Source organism: Arachis duranensis, chromosome 3 (assembly GCF_000817695.3).
Source record: "Arachis duranensis cultivar V14167 chromosome 3, aradu.V14167.gnm2.J7QH, whole genome shotgun sequence".
In the NCBI taxonomy this organism is placed as follows: domain Eukaryota; kingdom Viridiplantae; phylum Streptophyta; class Magnoliopsida; order Fabales; family Fabaceae; genus Arachis; species Arachis duranensis.
The window spans coordinates 111,716,964-111,734,370 of NC_029774.3; the positions used below are offsets into that span (position 1 = coordinate 111,716,964).

Below are 17,407 nucleotides of genomic sequence, written 5' to 3' on the forward strand. Positions count from 1 at the left end.
GAAGATATTTATTATATTAAAATTTATTTCCTTATCCACATATATATGAAGAGAATATGTTTTGTCAAAAATAAAATAGTTTAATTATGAAATTATGATAGCTGTGATATTTTTTTTTTAGTAATCCAACGATCTCTTTTCTTTTGAGAAAATAAATGGTCTGGGAGAAAGAGCTTTTGATGATCGTTTTTGGTGGAAATATATGGAGATTGATGAAAGATTAGCCTAGAGCGTTTTTTTTTTTTTCAAAGTGTGAGCCTAAAAACCTCATAGCCTTTCATTTTTGGTCTTGGGTACAAAGGAGTCGATGTAGAATGCAGAAAGGTCCGTCTAAATTGGCCAAGGCCCCAACGTGAAAATTTTGTTCACATTTGTTATATGGGCCATGAGGATGAGATTTCACTCAAGGCTTCTCATATTTACCTTTAAAGTAATTAATTAACTTGGCCCATTTATCCATTGCAACGGGTTTAAGAAAAAAAAACAATAAAAGGAAGTAAAAACAATAAAAGGAGCCTGGCGCATGCATGCCCTGTTGTTAGGAGTTCTTCACATTATCAAATATATATAGTGACTAAGGAGGTAGAGAAACTTAGACAGCATAAGTGAACAATTAAAATTCACACACATTTTCAATGTTACTCGATCCATCCATATTCATTTAGGTACTGAGATGAGTATATTGAGGGACGTTAGCTTCAACTTCAACTTCAACCCTCTCTTCCATGCCTGAATTAATAGCCTTTTTCCTCCCCTGCCAATCATAAAAAAAACACGTTTACTCACACATCCACTTTACTCAAACTAGTATTATACACACTTACATTTTCATCTGGAACAACTGCATATTTCTCTGATAGCGGAAAGGGTCCTTTCCCTGATGATGGATACTCGTTTGAGGAGGATTCCATGTTTTGTCCAAAAGATCCGTCAAAGCTCAAGGCCTCAATTATCATGGGGCAATTCCTATACATGATGAATGGATCGCATTATTATATATTATGATCTTAATAATGTGCAGCAAGGCATGGAATTACAATACCGGTCAATGGTTTCCCCATGGCCAAGCTGTCCATTTGCACCTCTTCCCCAAGAATATAAATTTCCAGATTGAGTAACAGCGATTGTGTGCCTCCAACCACATGCAACCTCACTTACTTTCTGCTCCTGGGGAAACTTCACTTGCATTGGACAGCAACAATCAAAGTTGTGACCAACTCCAACCTGTCCAAACTAGTATTCACAAACAAACAGGTAGGTTATTACAATGCTCAATATGAATAGAAGTAGAGAATTTAGAAAGGCAGAAAGAAATAAAGTAGTAACCTTGTTCCAACCCCAACCAAAAAGCAACCCATTAGAGGTGAGTGCCATAGTATGCCTCCAACCACCAGATACTTGAGAAATGAACATTTTGTTCAAGGCTTGAATCCTGCAAGGCACAAGACAGTCCTCAAAATCTCCATGTCCTAGCTGCCCATATTTGCTCCATCCAGTAGTGTACACTGCACCACTACATGACACACATATTGTGTGCCTCCAACCACAAGCAACCATTATCATCTTCTCACCCTGCAAAACACCCACACTTGCATATACTATTGTACATCACAACTACTTAACACCTATAAATGATGCTTAAGTATGTAAATAATTAATAGCATGTTACATCAACAGTGACTCTCTCAGGTATTGAGCGGTCATTGCGGTCTCCCAGTCCTAAGTTTCCATATCTGCCCCAACCCCATCCATACAAAACCCCATCTTCAGTAATTGCTGCACTGTGTTCAGCTCCAGCAGCAACCATTTTGATAGCTACTCCCTGCAACATGGTTATCATGCGTCCAAGTGATCCATGGAATCATTTTTTTTAGTAATGCCAACCAACTTTTTTCGGCCAATGTTAACCAACTTTTTTAAAATTTTTGTGTTTATCTTTAATTCTAGACTCTAACTCATAAACCCTTAACTCTAAATCTTAGTTTCCTATAGGTTTTTTTTTTCTTAGAAACAAGCTTCAACTTTGAAAATTGTAAACATTACCTGAAATTCTTGGACTTTTTGTGGCACAAGAGAGTCATTTGCTGTCCCAAGTCCAAGTTGACCATTTTGATTACGTCCCCAACTTCAAGTTCACAAAATAATGACATGTTAGAAATTCAGAACTAGCTCAACTTAGAAAATTATTATTTTGATTGCATATTTTTTCTTCTATACACACTCAATAGTCAACACAATACCATCATAATAAAATTTGGGGAAGAAGAACAAACCTGAGGACCTCACCTTTGGTGGTGAGTGCTAAACAATGACTGTCCCCACAGGCAATTTGCTTTACCTTGAGACCATGTAATGCTGTAATTGGATGAGGAATCAGCAAGTCGCTGTGATCGCCATGACCCAACCTTCCAAAGTCACCCCTGCACATAAACAGGGGTTCAATTTGTGAGAAAAAAGACATAAGGAAAGAATTGGTTAGAGTTAAAGATGAGGAATAAATAATGTACCATCCCCAGCTATATACACCCTTTCCTGAAACAGAATGTGCTACAGTGTGATCAGCTCCACAGGTAATGGATACTATGTCTTGACCCTCCAAGGCACTCACTTTTGTCGGTAAGAGACGATCATCTGTGTCACCATGACCTAACTGTCCATCCTCTCCCCGCCCCCATGAGCATACAACATTTCCACCTGTTAACAAAATCAAACAACTAACACCTCATTCCGCAACAAATTCAAAGAATTTAAATCAATAAATCCAATATGAATGCTTTAATATAAAGAGCTGCTACATTTGTATATTTGAAACATGTTCATAATGAACGCTTGCAATACAGCATAACATAAAAGAGAGACAAAATACGAATTGAAGAAGAAGAAAAATGAAGTGATGATGGTGTGCTTACTAAGAAGTGCAACAGAGTGGCTGGCACCGGCAGATATGAGAAGAACACGACGAGGTGGATCAGTGGCTTCATTCATCATCTCCTTCTTCTTCTTTTCTATAATACTCTTAACGGATTGTTGAGGACAAAGCAAAAAAACTCGTCTGCTGTGCTGTCACTTTTTTGGGGGGTGAATCCAAAAACAAAATACAGACAACGACTACTAACAAGCTATGAATGTATATATATAACTCTTCCTCACATTGTACAATACACTAGTGTGCGACCGTGCGTCTCGTAGCAAATAAATGAATAGTAGGTGAAATATTTTATTAAAATATGTACTGTTTTTATCATTAATTTAGGAGAGTTAACAGTAGTAGGTAATAATGTCATTAAATTAAATTAAAACGTGCATAGTTGGCATCTATGATTATATGGATTAGCTCCATATACAATGTATTGTATCACTATGATGTGCTCTCTAACAGGGTTGCTCCAATGCACGTGCTAACTTGATTTGCCAATTGCAAGATATATTCAACAAGGGGTTTGGAAGGAACCCAGCCACTCTTTTTCTTTTTTTTTACTTCTTTTTTTCGGTGACTACCTCCATTGTTAATACTTGATCTTCATGATTAATCTCAAAGTATGAATCGTAATTCCGTAAATTACATCTATATAAATAACGAAATTACATCAATTTTTTATGAAACTTATCTCATTATATTGAAAAAATTAAGAAGTGTCACGATTCAATTATTTGTTTTTAAATGCATGACGTACGTGGGCCGATGTCTAATTTGGCGGGTATTGTTGACCCCAAGAAAGGATTAAAAACATGTGCAGCTACATAGTTGATTTACAATTTATGATATTATTTCTTTTTGTGGATTTTCATTCTCTTGTAAATTATTGGTATAAAATCTTTATAAAATAATTCAATTATCAATTGTTATATTATTAAGAGTATTTAACTATAACAAAAATATGCATTAATAATAATATATAATTCAAACTTAACCTTCATTTTATACTTTCTTTTCCCTTATAATTGTGAAATAGTCAACAATATTAGCTGAATTTGGTTCATCCACTTGCCTGCTCAAATTGAAGAGAAGATGAACAAGGATTTTAACATGAACTATTTAAATGGGTGAATTACTAAGATTACAGAGATGAAAAATCGGTGAAAAAAAAAATACCAGTTACTCACTAAACAACCGTCAGACTTCATGCACTTGATCTATAGCTTAGCGATTTAGGTGGCATCTTATTAAAGCATGGAATTATATGTTTTAACTATTATTCTCTTCCACCTTTTATCGTATTTGTTAATAACAATTAACAAACAAACAAAAATTCGCAGTGTGGAAACTGCAACAAGTAGTTGTTTCCTGATTATAGTTTCTTACAGAGGTAAGCAACTTCAGCGAAGAAACAACACAGAAGAGAAGTGTGATTAACAAAGTTCTGAAAATCGAACCAGATCGACTGGTTCAATTGAATTAGTCAAAAATCAATCTCCTAGTTGGTTCGGTTAACTGAATAAATCGTCTTGTAAAAAATTGGTTAAAGAATCAGTCAAAAGACAATTAACTAATGAATTGTCAAAACCAATTAGTTTATTTAAGGGTATCGACCCCCTCAAATTGGCATCGTTTAACCTTGAAGAAAAAACAGAAGAGTCCTAATCCCCCAAACGCAGCTTGGCAGTCCCACTCCTCTCTTTCTATCTGAAAATTGAAAATTCATTTGGAGAATCCTAGTCCCAAAACGCAGTCCTGCAGCCCCGTAGCCCCGCTCCGCAGCCACTGTCCCTCTTCGTAGTCATCGTCGAACTCTTTTCCTCCGAAGACAGGTGTCACGTGTGAAAACTCTGTCATCGTCGTAGGAAGCTGTGTCGCGTGTGGAAACTTTGTCGTCGTTCTAGGAAGTTGTGTCGCGTCGTAGGAATCTATTTGCTATCGTGTGGAAGTTCTGTCGCCGTCGTCGCCTTCCTTGTTCGAACTCTTTCTTTCTGTCTTTGCTGGCAGTTCCCACTTCTGTGTCGTTGTAGTCACTTCCCTTTCTTTCTCTCGCTGCCGGTTAGTACTATTACTTGGAATTATTTTTGCTTGTTTTTTAATTTGTACAGTTGTTAATAATATTAAATTGCTAATTTTCAAATTTTGATACTTTTGTAGTTTTGTTAATAATATTGGGTTTAGTGGTTTACTGAATGTCTAAGTTATGAGTTGTTGAATGATTCTGTCAAATATTTTTTGTTGAGTTAATTTTTTCATGGTTTTTTTTTTGCTGTATGTTGTTGGTGATATGGTACAGTGCTTCACTACTGTTCATACTCTGACCCAACACTATGGTCCAGGCTCAAGTAAGCCAAAAAGACCCAACCCAAATATTGGCCTTCACCACTTACCGACCTCATCGATAAGAGGTCAAGCACGACATAGGCCCCTCCTTAAAGAGGTCGGGCTCGACATGAGCTGGCAGATAATACTTATTCAAATAAGTAACTGCCTTTTAAAATCTCTTATCCACTTCCAGAAGTAATATCTCAACAACCCTAAGATAAAGGGACGGTTATCCACCTTCAGAAGTGGAACTACTCCAACGGTGGTTATTGGATCACTACTATAAATACACTGACACATTCAGGTAAAACTAAGTTCTAATACTCTAAACCTGCTTACTCCCTTTGCTAATTTAGGCATCGGAGTGTCTTTGCAGGTATTACCCCTATTCTTTCATATACACAACTTGAACGGCGGGTCTCAGACGTAAGCCAAATCGGAGACTATCTTCCACTGACGTTTGGACCAATCTTTCAAACCCAATCCACTTATCTCAGGTTATCTACGTAACAACTAGAATTTTTTTTATTCTAAGTTGTTTTTGTCATGATTTTGATTCTGAGTTGTTTATGCTGATTTTGGGTTTTTGATTCTAGTGGCTGATTTTTTTATTCTAAATTGTTGATGGTGCTATAATGTATGCTTCATTGTATTGTGCTAGAATTTTTTTATTTTGAGTTGTTTATGGTATAATTGATTCTGAATTGTTTATGCTGATTTTTCTAATTTGAGTTGTTGATTCTAGTTGTTAATTTTTTTTTGAGTTTTAGTGGTGCTATAATGCAGTGTTTCACTGCATTATTTATGCTGATTTTTTTGTATTTAGTTGTTAATTCTTGTAGTTGATTTTCTTGATTTTGTTGTTATGTTTTTGCTTTTATAATTTTTATGAAACTAGAATAATTGTTGATAGTAGAGTATTATGTCTATCATTTAAGTGTATTTTGATTTTTGTTAATCATAAAAATTGATATTTAAAGTTATTTGGTAAATTTTTAATCATAAATTATGAATAATTTATTACGAAAAATTCTCTTAATTATGCTTTTTTACTCTCACACGGTCACCACATGTGATTGTGATTGTGATTGTAAGCACTACTCAGCACTGGAGTCTGAACTACTAGTAATTGAATAAATTGTTCAGTACTCCTAATGTTATTAATTGTGAAATACATATATTTTTACTCATAATTTGCACGTTGTTAATCAGTAGAAAATTTGATGGTAAATAAATATTATACTACTTCTCATAAATCATACGTTACAAATATTTTTTGATAAACGTGAATTTCGTGTCAATTTTATATACGACAATCATGTGGTACCTAAAAATAAAAAATTTTAAATTTAAATTTAGGTTACTTGATAAGTAAGTCAAACGTCCATCATATCCCTATTCCATTCTTTTTGACTTTTGGATCCCTCTCTACAGCTCCACTGCACCCTTCGCATGTGACACATGACATCTCTAGTGTCTGCTTTGTCCTCGTTCATTTCACCACCTTACCTTCCATGTCCTTTGGTAGTTAATAATTGATGGGAGTAAATAAATAGGCTATAGGGTAAACTTTATTATTGTTATCCAAACGATTTTGTATAGCGTAAAAATATGTTTTTTTTTTTAATATTAGAGAGAACGTGGTGTTATACCTTGAAATCATCACGACAATATGTAATACGCCGTTGTGGAAGATGTTAGAATTCACCGTCAAAATGGCAACGCTGTTGAGGCGCAAAACGACAATGTTATTTTTCTAAAACCGTCATTGTGCAAATTCATGATCTAAGCAATCTATAAGTTACAGAAGAATTTGGCAAAGAGAATGTTCAATTGAATTGGAGATTGGAGAAAATTAAAGGAAGTCGAGGGAAGAAGAAACTTCTTATCTATTATATTATATATAAAAATCTAATTTCTGCACTTAATAATAGAGTTGATATAGCATGTTCTGGAAAGTATTTTTCGATTTAATTATTTTAACTCATTCAATACAATTTATTACCATAACTTAATTATATCAGCTAATTGATTTGATTAAATATTAAATATTAATATAATTTATTATAATATATGTTATTTAATTAATGTTATTACATTAATTGTAATTTGTTATATTAATTAATTAATTTATTCATTTATAAAGTCTGAAATAAAATAAATAATTTATTATTTATTCTAATTGAATTCATTAAATTTAATTATACATTATATACAAATTAATAATAATTTGTAAATCACTTTATATTATATATGTATTAACAAAATATTATATACGTCTTAATGTGGTAATTAAATATTATATACGCACAGAAAAATAAATACAAAGATAATTTATATAATATTGATAATATTATTAATATACTAAAATTAAATTCATTTTTCAGTATAGAATTTTATAGAAAAATTTTACATAAGATTAAGTTATTTTTTATTTTTTTATATGTGTTACTTTATTTAATTTTAAGTAGCATCATATAATTATCGTCAGTATGATATTTTATAAAATATGAAAATTAATTTTTTTATAATTTAAATATCAATGTTTGAGTTCATTTTAATTTAACTTTTTTTAAATTAACGTTATTTTTTATTTAGATTTTAATTAATTTAAAATATGAAATTACTAATCTATCATTTTCTCTTTAAATAATAATAACTTTAATTTATTTACTGTCTTTTTTTCCTTTTATATGTTGTTTAGCAAAGATAATATATAGATTAGGATGGAGTTAAAAAATACTCTATATGATGCATGTTTGGCACTGATAAATTCATATGAAATAGAAGAAAAAAAATAGAAAGCTAAAGAACACTAAATTAAATGGTGTAAACAGATTCATTGAAACCAAGTGTCTGTGTATTTTCATGTCTCATCTCATTTTTCAAAGTTCAAACACATTTTGAATGTACAATTTTAATTATATTTGTTTTTTTCCTCTTCAATAAATACTATCATCTCTTTCTATTTTTGCTATAGGCTTGTCTTTTATTTAAAAAACACAAAAAAATGTAAAAAGAAAAATAAAAGAAATTAAAACTATTATTATATTTTAAAAAATTAAATACTCTTTTAATTAAATATCTATGTAATTCCTATCTTGATATAAATTATATTTTAATATATTGAGTGGTAAATATAAAAAAATATATAATAGATAAGTTAAAATAACGAATAATGAGATATCTATCTATTCTATTATATAAAAATTAAATTTTTGCACTTAATGATAAAGTTGACGTGGCATACTTTTTAAAATGTTTTCTGATTTATTTCTTTTAACTCATTAAATACACTTCATTACGGTGGATTAATTATATCAATTAATTAATTTAATTAGATATTTAAGTATCACACAATTTAATATTATGTATATCAATTAATTGAATATAATTATTAGAGTATAATTAACATCAATTAGATCAATTAGCATTATTTAACATATCTGAATATTTATTATAGGATATTACGTCTTTATTATTTCGATTCTCTTAGCACCTATAAATACCCTTCTATATTGTATCATTCTACACAACTTAAATACACACAAATATTTTCTCTACTGCTCTCTCCTACCCTTTCTAATAATAATAAATACAATTTAATTTAGTTAAAAGTTCATTATTTTATAGTCTTCTATAAAATAATCTTTTTGTCACTTTTGATATTTTAACTCTTTCTTCTTCTTCTTTTTTCTCTTTATATGTAATTTTGTTGTGCGTTAACTTTGTTTATTTAATAATAAAATATACTCATGTTAATTCTATCATATAATAGTTTATTTTTCTCCTGTGTATTTTGATTTGTATAGTTACTATTGATCTTACTATTTTCGATCTTGCTATTTTCGTTTTCTTGAATTGTTCTTTATTTTTATATGATTTGATAATTTAAAAAAAATCAAAGAAAAGAAAAAAAGATGGCCAAAGACGAAGGTTAGAAGCCTAAAGCAGCAACATCATTCCGCATCATTATTATTATTAATATGAACTTTATTATTTCTTTTCTAACATTCTTTAATACAAGCTTCATTTTTTTTCTTAATTATTATTAATATTTTTATTCTTTTCTTCTCTAATTATAAATCTCTTTATAATAAATTTTTGATAGGATATTTTTTGGTCTAATAATTTTTTTTTGCCAAAAGTAATTTATATTAGGAAAAAAATATACAAATTAAATTTGAAAATTCAAATTTAAATAAGATGTACAGAGAATAATTATTGAATTCATTTTTGTCGATTTAAACACTTTGTATTATCGTCATTGAAAATTTCAAATACTATTATAAAATTCTAGATATTTTTATTTTATTGTTCTTAAAATATATATTATACTCTATATTTGAAGAGTTTCATTTTTTTTAAAATAAGTGTGACATTATATACTTTTTTAGATACAATAAATGAATAATAAAGTTAAAGTGAGTAACAAAATTGATTATATAATAAGATACAAATTTTTAGAATTTCTAGCACAATTAACAAATTTTTATTTTCAAAATAAATGTTTACTCTATTTTTTATCTTTTATTTGATTTTTTATAATTTTTCTTATTTTTTTAATTAATTATGATTGTAATAATTCATCATAAATTTGTATTTTGTAGAAAAAATTTATCAATCATAAAATACAAATGACTTAACCAAAAAATTTAAAAAATATTGATTAATTACAAAATAATAAATTATGAATTATGCTTTAATTATGTTGTAAAATATAAATTGGGACTATTTAAAATGAGTTTTTTACCATTATTATTAACTTCAATCATAATATGGTAAAAAGTAAAAATTATATATAATAATTTAATTTTATTATTTATACTACAAAAATTATTCTTTAATGTATTATATCCTATTTATTTTTATTCATTGATAATTTTTAATTGACTATTTTCAATAAAAATTTGAATTGATTAAATTGATTTTTTTTCAATTAGTAATATAATTATTGTGACATTTACTTTGTTTAGTAATATTTTTTAATTTATTTAATCTAATTAATCATCTTTTTATTTTATGCTAATTTGACTAATCAAAGTTAATAAATTTCAGTTATTTTAATTCTTGCAATTTTTTATTATAATAATGTATTTCTATTAATGTATTAATATAATTTTAATATTTATATGTCATTAATAATAATAATCTTCTCATTTGAAAGTGATGTTTTTTATTTTTTGATATCAATTCAGATATTTTTTTTCTTTTTATTATTATTTTTTATTCTCTTATTCTATGTGTTTATTTTCATAAATCTTGCTAAATTAAATAAGGTACTGTATATTTTTTTATTCTTCTTTTATATACACATAAAATTTATTAAATTATTTCTTTTCTGTCTAATAATATTGTTTCTCTTCTATTTATATTTCTTTCCTTCAATATTTTATTGGTTCTTATTTTTCTAAATTTTATTTTAATTTATCTATTTGTTCTTACTATACCTAATTTTTTATTTATGTGTAATATATATTCTTATATATGTTATAGAAATATGATTCGATTCCATTAACTTGCCCATTTTTTTTTGAAAAATCTAAAGCTAAAGCACAAAAATATATTTATAGATATTTTACTTTAATTTTTTAACTAAAAAATATAATATTTTTTGTCATATTTGTTGGAATTCTAAGTTAAATATGAATATTAATTTTTGAAATAGAATAAGTATATTTTTAAATTTTTTGCATCTAAAAATAACATTCTATCAATGTTAGAATTATTTAGATGGATAAGTAACCGTGAATATATAATTATTTAGGATGGTTAGAACTAAGTACATCTTTTTATTGAAAATATGAATTTAAAAATATTATATTCAATTCTCAATAGTCAACCTTCCATTGAACCATTGTATTTTCAAAAGATTTTTGAAAAAATAAAATAGTTTTAGGCGCATAATTTTTGTAAAAATTTAATTAATTTAAGATATTTATTATCGTTGATTGAAAAAGTAAATTGAAATGTCCGAGCTCATAGCGACGGCGACTAATTGATGAGTCTGTGGAAGAAGAAGAGAAGAACTTAACAGACTCATAATGAGAGAGAAAGAGAGAGAGAGGAAAATTTACCTAGAGAAAAGAGACTCGGCAGGAGAAAGATGGCGACGGGCTCAACAGCGACGGTAACAGGATGAGCAGCGATGATGACATGAGCTGTGAACAGTGATAGACCCAGAAAAATTTAATAATGGGGGCAAAAATATAATAAAATTTAGGTATAGATATTTTTTTTGCTTCCCACGATACTCAACAAGTTAAGGACTAATCCATCATGAATTTGAATTCCATTTAAGAATCTACAATTGGACGGCAACGAGTTGCTATACATATGAGACGGAATTCGAACCCTCAATACTTACTTAAGCGGACGACTAAGTTGATCACTTGACCAATCTAAATTGGTTTATATATATTCAAAATTTAAAATTAGAACTATCTAATACATATTGATAAGAACTAGAAATATACACACAATCATTATTATAATATTTAAAATAATAAAAATATAATTTCATACACATAGTATAATATTTAAAATAACAAAAAAATATTTACAAGGACTTTTGTTTATTTATTTATTTTTCATACTAAATCAAATTTAACAATATAATTATTATTATGTGTTAACTTTAACAAAATATTTTTTAACATAAAATACAAAAGAACTATTTATATTTTATTTTGAGACAAATATAATATAATAAGTGGTATATATGTATATAAGTATTAGTTTTTTTAAAAAAAATTTGTGGGGCAAATGCCCCCTCTATATTAAATGTGGGTCCGTCCCTGGCTGTGAAGGAAGATGGGAGTTGTGAAGGGGTAGGCGGCGATGAACTCAGCAACAACAATGACGGAAACTATGCAATTTTTTGTGAAGAGGCCGAGAAGAAGAAGATTCTGGGTAAGGATGACTGAGCTTATCTTGCATGGCTATAGAGTCTAGACTGAAACTATGAATCACTGAATCGGTGATGTGAGGCAAATTCTAATTACTAAAAAGTGTTTATATGTATATATTCGGGGCAGGTACACCCTAAACCCGATCATACCCTGTCCTGAGCAAAATCTGCCCCGATTCGGATCAAGTTATTACCCTATCCATCCGGGTATGGACGGGTCGGGTACCCGCGTATTCGGAAACTCCTGCTAATTAAGGGTTTATTGCTAGTCAATGGATTGCTATATACACAAGACGAGATTCTAACTCTTAATAGTTGTTTAAGCAGACAAGTGAGATGATCACTTAACAAACTCAAATTGATTAAAACACACACTAATTATTTTTAATATTTTAATATTAAAAATTCTAAAAGTTTGATTTTAATAATAACTTTGTAAAATATTTATAATAATTACTATATATATTATTTAATTTTCTAATAAAATTTTGTATATAATTTTATGTATTATTCCGTATAGAGTACAGGAACATACACTAATTTGAGTTAAAAGAAAAAAAATGAGAAAATTTAGCTAACTATACGAGTGCACTTTCCTTATATCTCAGCCACAAACAACTACATTTTACGTGTTAAATAACTGATTGCACTAAAGTTGTAACAAACTACTAACTGATTGAAGAATATCTAACTAATGTGACACCTAAGGTAATTAAATAAATCAATTCTATATTAAGTGTATAAGACTCACGTCACACCCTCCCGCAAACTAGGATAATCCAAACTTCTAATATTGTCATAAAAGGGACCTGGGACAAAGTTTTGGTGAGAAAATCTGCTAACTAGAGCATGAGATGAATGAATCTAAAAAGAATTTGTTCTGGTATAATGTGGCAGTCCTCCTCTATATGCTTCATTCTCTCGTGAAAAATACGATTATGTGTAATGTGAATATCGAATTGATTGTCACAAAAGATGGTAATTGGCTTCTGAAGAGGCATATCAATAAATACATGAGGAAAGACAGCCATCTTGCTTCACAAGTGATTGAAGCATGCGACTTATACTCGGCTTCAGCTGAGGATTTAGGCATAGGGGTTTGCTTCTTGCTCTTCCAACTTATTAAGCCCTCCCCCTTTCCAAGCATGAAGCAACATCGAAAAATTGATCATCTTGTACCAGTACATGTAGCCCAATCGGCATCAAAGAATCAAGAGATATGCAAATTTGAGACTGAAGGAAAGAATAAACCTTGGGATGGCTTCCCTTTGAAATATTTCAGAACCCGAAAAGCAACATCTAAGTGAACAGCAGTAGCAGAGTCTAGGAAATTGACTTAATCTGCCCACCGCATAGGAAATATTAGGTCTAGTATTTATGAGATAAAGTAGCTTCCCAACAGGGAGTGGATTCTCTCCAGTGAAAAAAAAAACTGGATAGTATCTAGTGTTTAATCTAACCATTGATTGTTTTCTCTCTCTTATTTATTTCTGATCCCACTTATAGAATCAAAGGTGAAAGATCACACTGTTAAAAAAACTGGAGAGGATCCATTTCCCTTCCCAACAAGCTGCCTAGTAAAGGAGTGCCAAATTCCTTTGATAACTTATGAGTTCTTGTGTAATCCATTGGAGTTGAGAAAAGTTTGCACTCAAGATACCCAAAGTCCTTAAGCAAATCAGTGGTGTACTTCCTTTGGTATATGTGAATTCCATCATTTGACCTTGCAACTTTCATCCCTATGAAATATTTCAAATCACCAAGATCCTTGATTTTGAATTTGGCATGTAAAATCCCTTTAATTGCATCAATTTTAGCAATGTCATCACCAGTCAAAACTAGATCATCAACATACACAAGGATGGCAGTAATTCCCGCTGCCCTGGTTTTAATAAAGAGGGAATGATCTCAACACACTTCTTGTAGCTTGTAGCAACTAGTGTCCGGCCAACTTGATGTTTCATTGCCTGCTAGCTTGCTTCAAGCAATAGAGAGACTTTTGTAGCTTGCAAACAAGTATTGGTCGGGAGGTGTTTAATCCAGGTGGAAGCTTCATGTAGACACTCTTGTCCAAGTCATCGTGTAAAAATGCAATGTTCACGTTCAGCTGCTTGAGGTGCCACTTCTTGGCTGCTGCAATTGCCATGATAACTCTTAAGAGTGATCATTTTTACCACTGGAATAAAAGTATCTGCACAGTCTACGCCTTGTACCTGAGTGAGCCCTTTGGCTACCAATTTGGCCTTGTGCCACTCAATTGAACCATCTAGATTGAACTTGATATGAAAAAACCCACTTGCACCCAACATCTTTCTTGCCTTTGAAAGTTCAGTGAGCACCCAAGTTTGATTTTGGTCTAAAATTTTCAATTCAGCTTGTATCGTCTCTCTCTAGCAAGGTTGAGCGGAAACCTCTTCATAAGTACTACGTTCCGAATTGGTCAAAGTTGCAAGGAATAAAGATCTGTACTTTGGTGTCAATTTCTCAAAAGATAAACATTGTGAAAAGGGATACAAAGAATGAGATGATTTGTCACCAGCAGTGGAGTTGGTTATCATGTAGTGATAATCTTTCAAGTAACAACGAGATTTTCTTATTCTAGTGGACCTTCTAGCAGAGTTATCAAGATGATGCAATGAATGTGAATTGTCTAATACTACTGAAGAGTTAACAGAATGATGTGGTGCAGTTCTTGAAGACGATGGTAAACTAAGGTAAAAATGAGTATAAGGCGAAGATGTAATGCATAAATCATAAATGAATGGATCAATACATGTATTTGATGCAGTACCAAGTGGTAAATTTTGAAGCGCAAAATTGGAATTTATGTTCTCAATTGCTGCAGAATTTGAGAAAGGAAACTGATTTTCATAGAATGTGACATGCCGAGAAACAAAAATTTCTTTAGATGTTACATCAATTAATCTAAAACCTTTAATCCTACCTTTGGATGTATCAAGTTTGGACCTTGAGGTGGTAAGTGTGGATGCATAGGCTAAGCATTCAAAACTTTTAAATTTGAGATATCAACTAGCTTTCCATGTAGCAGTTTGTAAGAAATTTCATTTTTCAAGCTACTACTTGGCAATCTATTTATTGGGTTAACTGCATGGGCCACTGCAAAGTAGGGGTGCACGTGGGCCAGGTAAAGTTGGGTTTGATGAGATCCAGACCCGACCCGAAATATACACCGAGTCTATTTATTAGACCCGAACCCGACCCTAGACCCAATGAAACCAATACACTTTCGGGCCACAATTATACCGGGTGAAAACCAGGCCGTTAACATTACATTACGTTGATACCTTCTTGTAAGCTAGCATGTAAAAATATCCAAATTTTCAAGACTCCAACCATTATTTAACATGATAAAATTCACTTATAAAAATATAACAAGAACCAACCCTTCTTTAAAATTAAAGCATAACCACAATCAATACTAATATTGTCTAATAATACCAAATATTTAAATCAATACAAATAACACGATATTATGCATTAGTCTAAAGTCTTATGCATTCTAAACATAAAACATTAACTTATAGTCTTATAATGACTAATAACACAAAATATTAAGGTTTACAATACTTAAATTACACATAAGAATAGTCATGATCTATCACTAATAACACAAAATATTAATTGTGTATGATGACCGGGCCACCGGGCCGACTTCGGGTGACCTGAGCTATGGCCCGGACCTGACCCGAAATAATGACCGGGTCTATTTTTGAGACCCTTACCCGGCCCTAAACCCGATGAAATCACACCAAATTAGCCCCTAAAGTGTTCGGGACCGGGCCGGGCCTTCGGGTCGAGCCGGGTCTGTGCACCCCTACTGCAAAGTGCCAGAAACATTTTGGGACATTTGATTGAAAATGCAATGCCCGTGTGTCACCTAATATATGTTTATGCTTGCGCTCCACAATACCATTTTGCTGCAGTGTTTCTACATAGGAGGTCTGGTGTAAAATTCCACTACTAGCAAAATAGGATTTGAGAGTGAATTCAGGCCCATTATCTATTTTTATGCATTTTATTTGCTATTCAAACTGCACTTTAACATAATTGACAAAATTTGGAACAAGCTGAGAAGCTTCTGACTTGGTTTTCATAAAGAAAACCCAAGTAAACCTGCTCTTTCCATCTACAACTGTAAGAAAATATTTATGGCCTTCAGTTGAAGGAATTGCAAGAGGACTCCAAATATCTATGTGATCGAGTCAAAACACCTGTTTATTTCAGTCAAACTGTATTTAAAAGGAAGCTTTTTCTATCTTGCAAGGTGACATGAATCACAAGGCAAATCAATTCTATTACAATCTATGAAAGTATAATTCTTTTTCATAATGCTCAACTTGTGAAAAGGTAAGTGACCTAATCTAAAATGCCAAAAATGGTTGATTTTTAGTGAGGTGATGACTTGATTAATTTCTGCCATTGAAGGTCCTTTAGTTGAAATAGAAGGAAAGCAATATGGTTGATTACTTAGTTTATATAACCATTCTCCACATTTAGCAATGTCAATCATCTTCAATGTGAGCCAATGTTGTATCTCACAATGTTCATCATTGATTAGTAATTGGCACCTTAAATTGGAGGTCAATTTTGAAATCGAAATGAGTTTGAAATCAAAATCTAGTATAAACAAAATATTTGTAAGATAGAACTGCTCAATGAATACAACAGTTCTAATAGTGTCACTTATTGTTTCAGTTGCATTGAACATTTTCACTGTTATAGGTTCTATCTTTTGAAAGGTTTGGAAATCCTTTAAATTGAAGGTGACATGATCGGTGGCACCTGAATCAATGACCCAAGTTGTTGATTTTGGTTTCACAAAACTCATGATTTTTGAGCTAAATTGCAGTAAAATAGTTTTACCTTGGCCAGGGGTTTGCACAGAATTTGTTAAAACCTATTTTGCATTATGAGGTTGCTGCTAAACATCTTTTCCTTTGAGAAGGTCTAGCAAGGCTAATCTTTGCTCTAGAGTAAATTCAAAACTATGTGTGCCACTGACTTCTTGGTGACAAGTAGACTGAGTTTGCTTATCACTGAAATCCTCATCATTCTCTTCAGTGAATATGTGGTTTGTGTGAGTATTGTACTGTTGCCGTGGTTTCAGATTTGGAGGATATCCATGTTTCTTGTAACACATGTCCTCAGTATGCTCTTGCTTTCTGCAATATGAGCACATCATCTTTGCACCTCTTCCTCTGCCTCCTGAAGTGGTTCTCCCACGACCTCTTCTT

The 17,407-nt window shown here is 31.1% G+C and overlaps 1 protein-coding gene across 1 annotated transcript; it reads right to left on the reverse strand.

The window, feature by feature from the left end:
- Positions 1-501: 501 nt before the first annotated feature.
- On the reverse strand, positions 502-3,106 carry LOC107480206 (ultraviolet-B receptor UVR8). Its single transcript, XM_016100354.3, has 9 exons — positions 2,910-3,106; positions 2,508-2,694; positions 2,274-2,420; positions 2,044-2,125; positions 1,670-1,822; positions 1,327-1,572; positions 1,043-1,233; positions 825-966; positions 502-754 (listed from the first exon to the last, which is right to left on the reverse strand). Exons 1-9 carry the CDS (start codon positions 2,986-2,988, stop codon positions 662-664), a joined length of 1,320 nt encoding a protein of 439 aa, XP_015955840.1. The 5' UTR covers positions 2,989-3,106; the 3' UTR covers positions 502-661.
- Between the last annotated feature and the right edge of the window lie 14,301 nt (positions 3,107-17,407).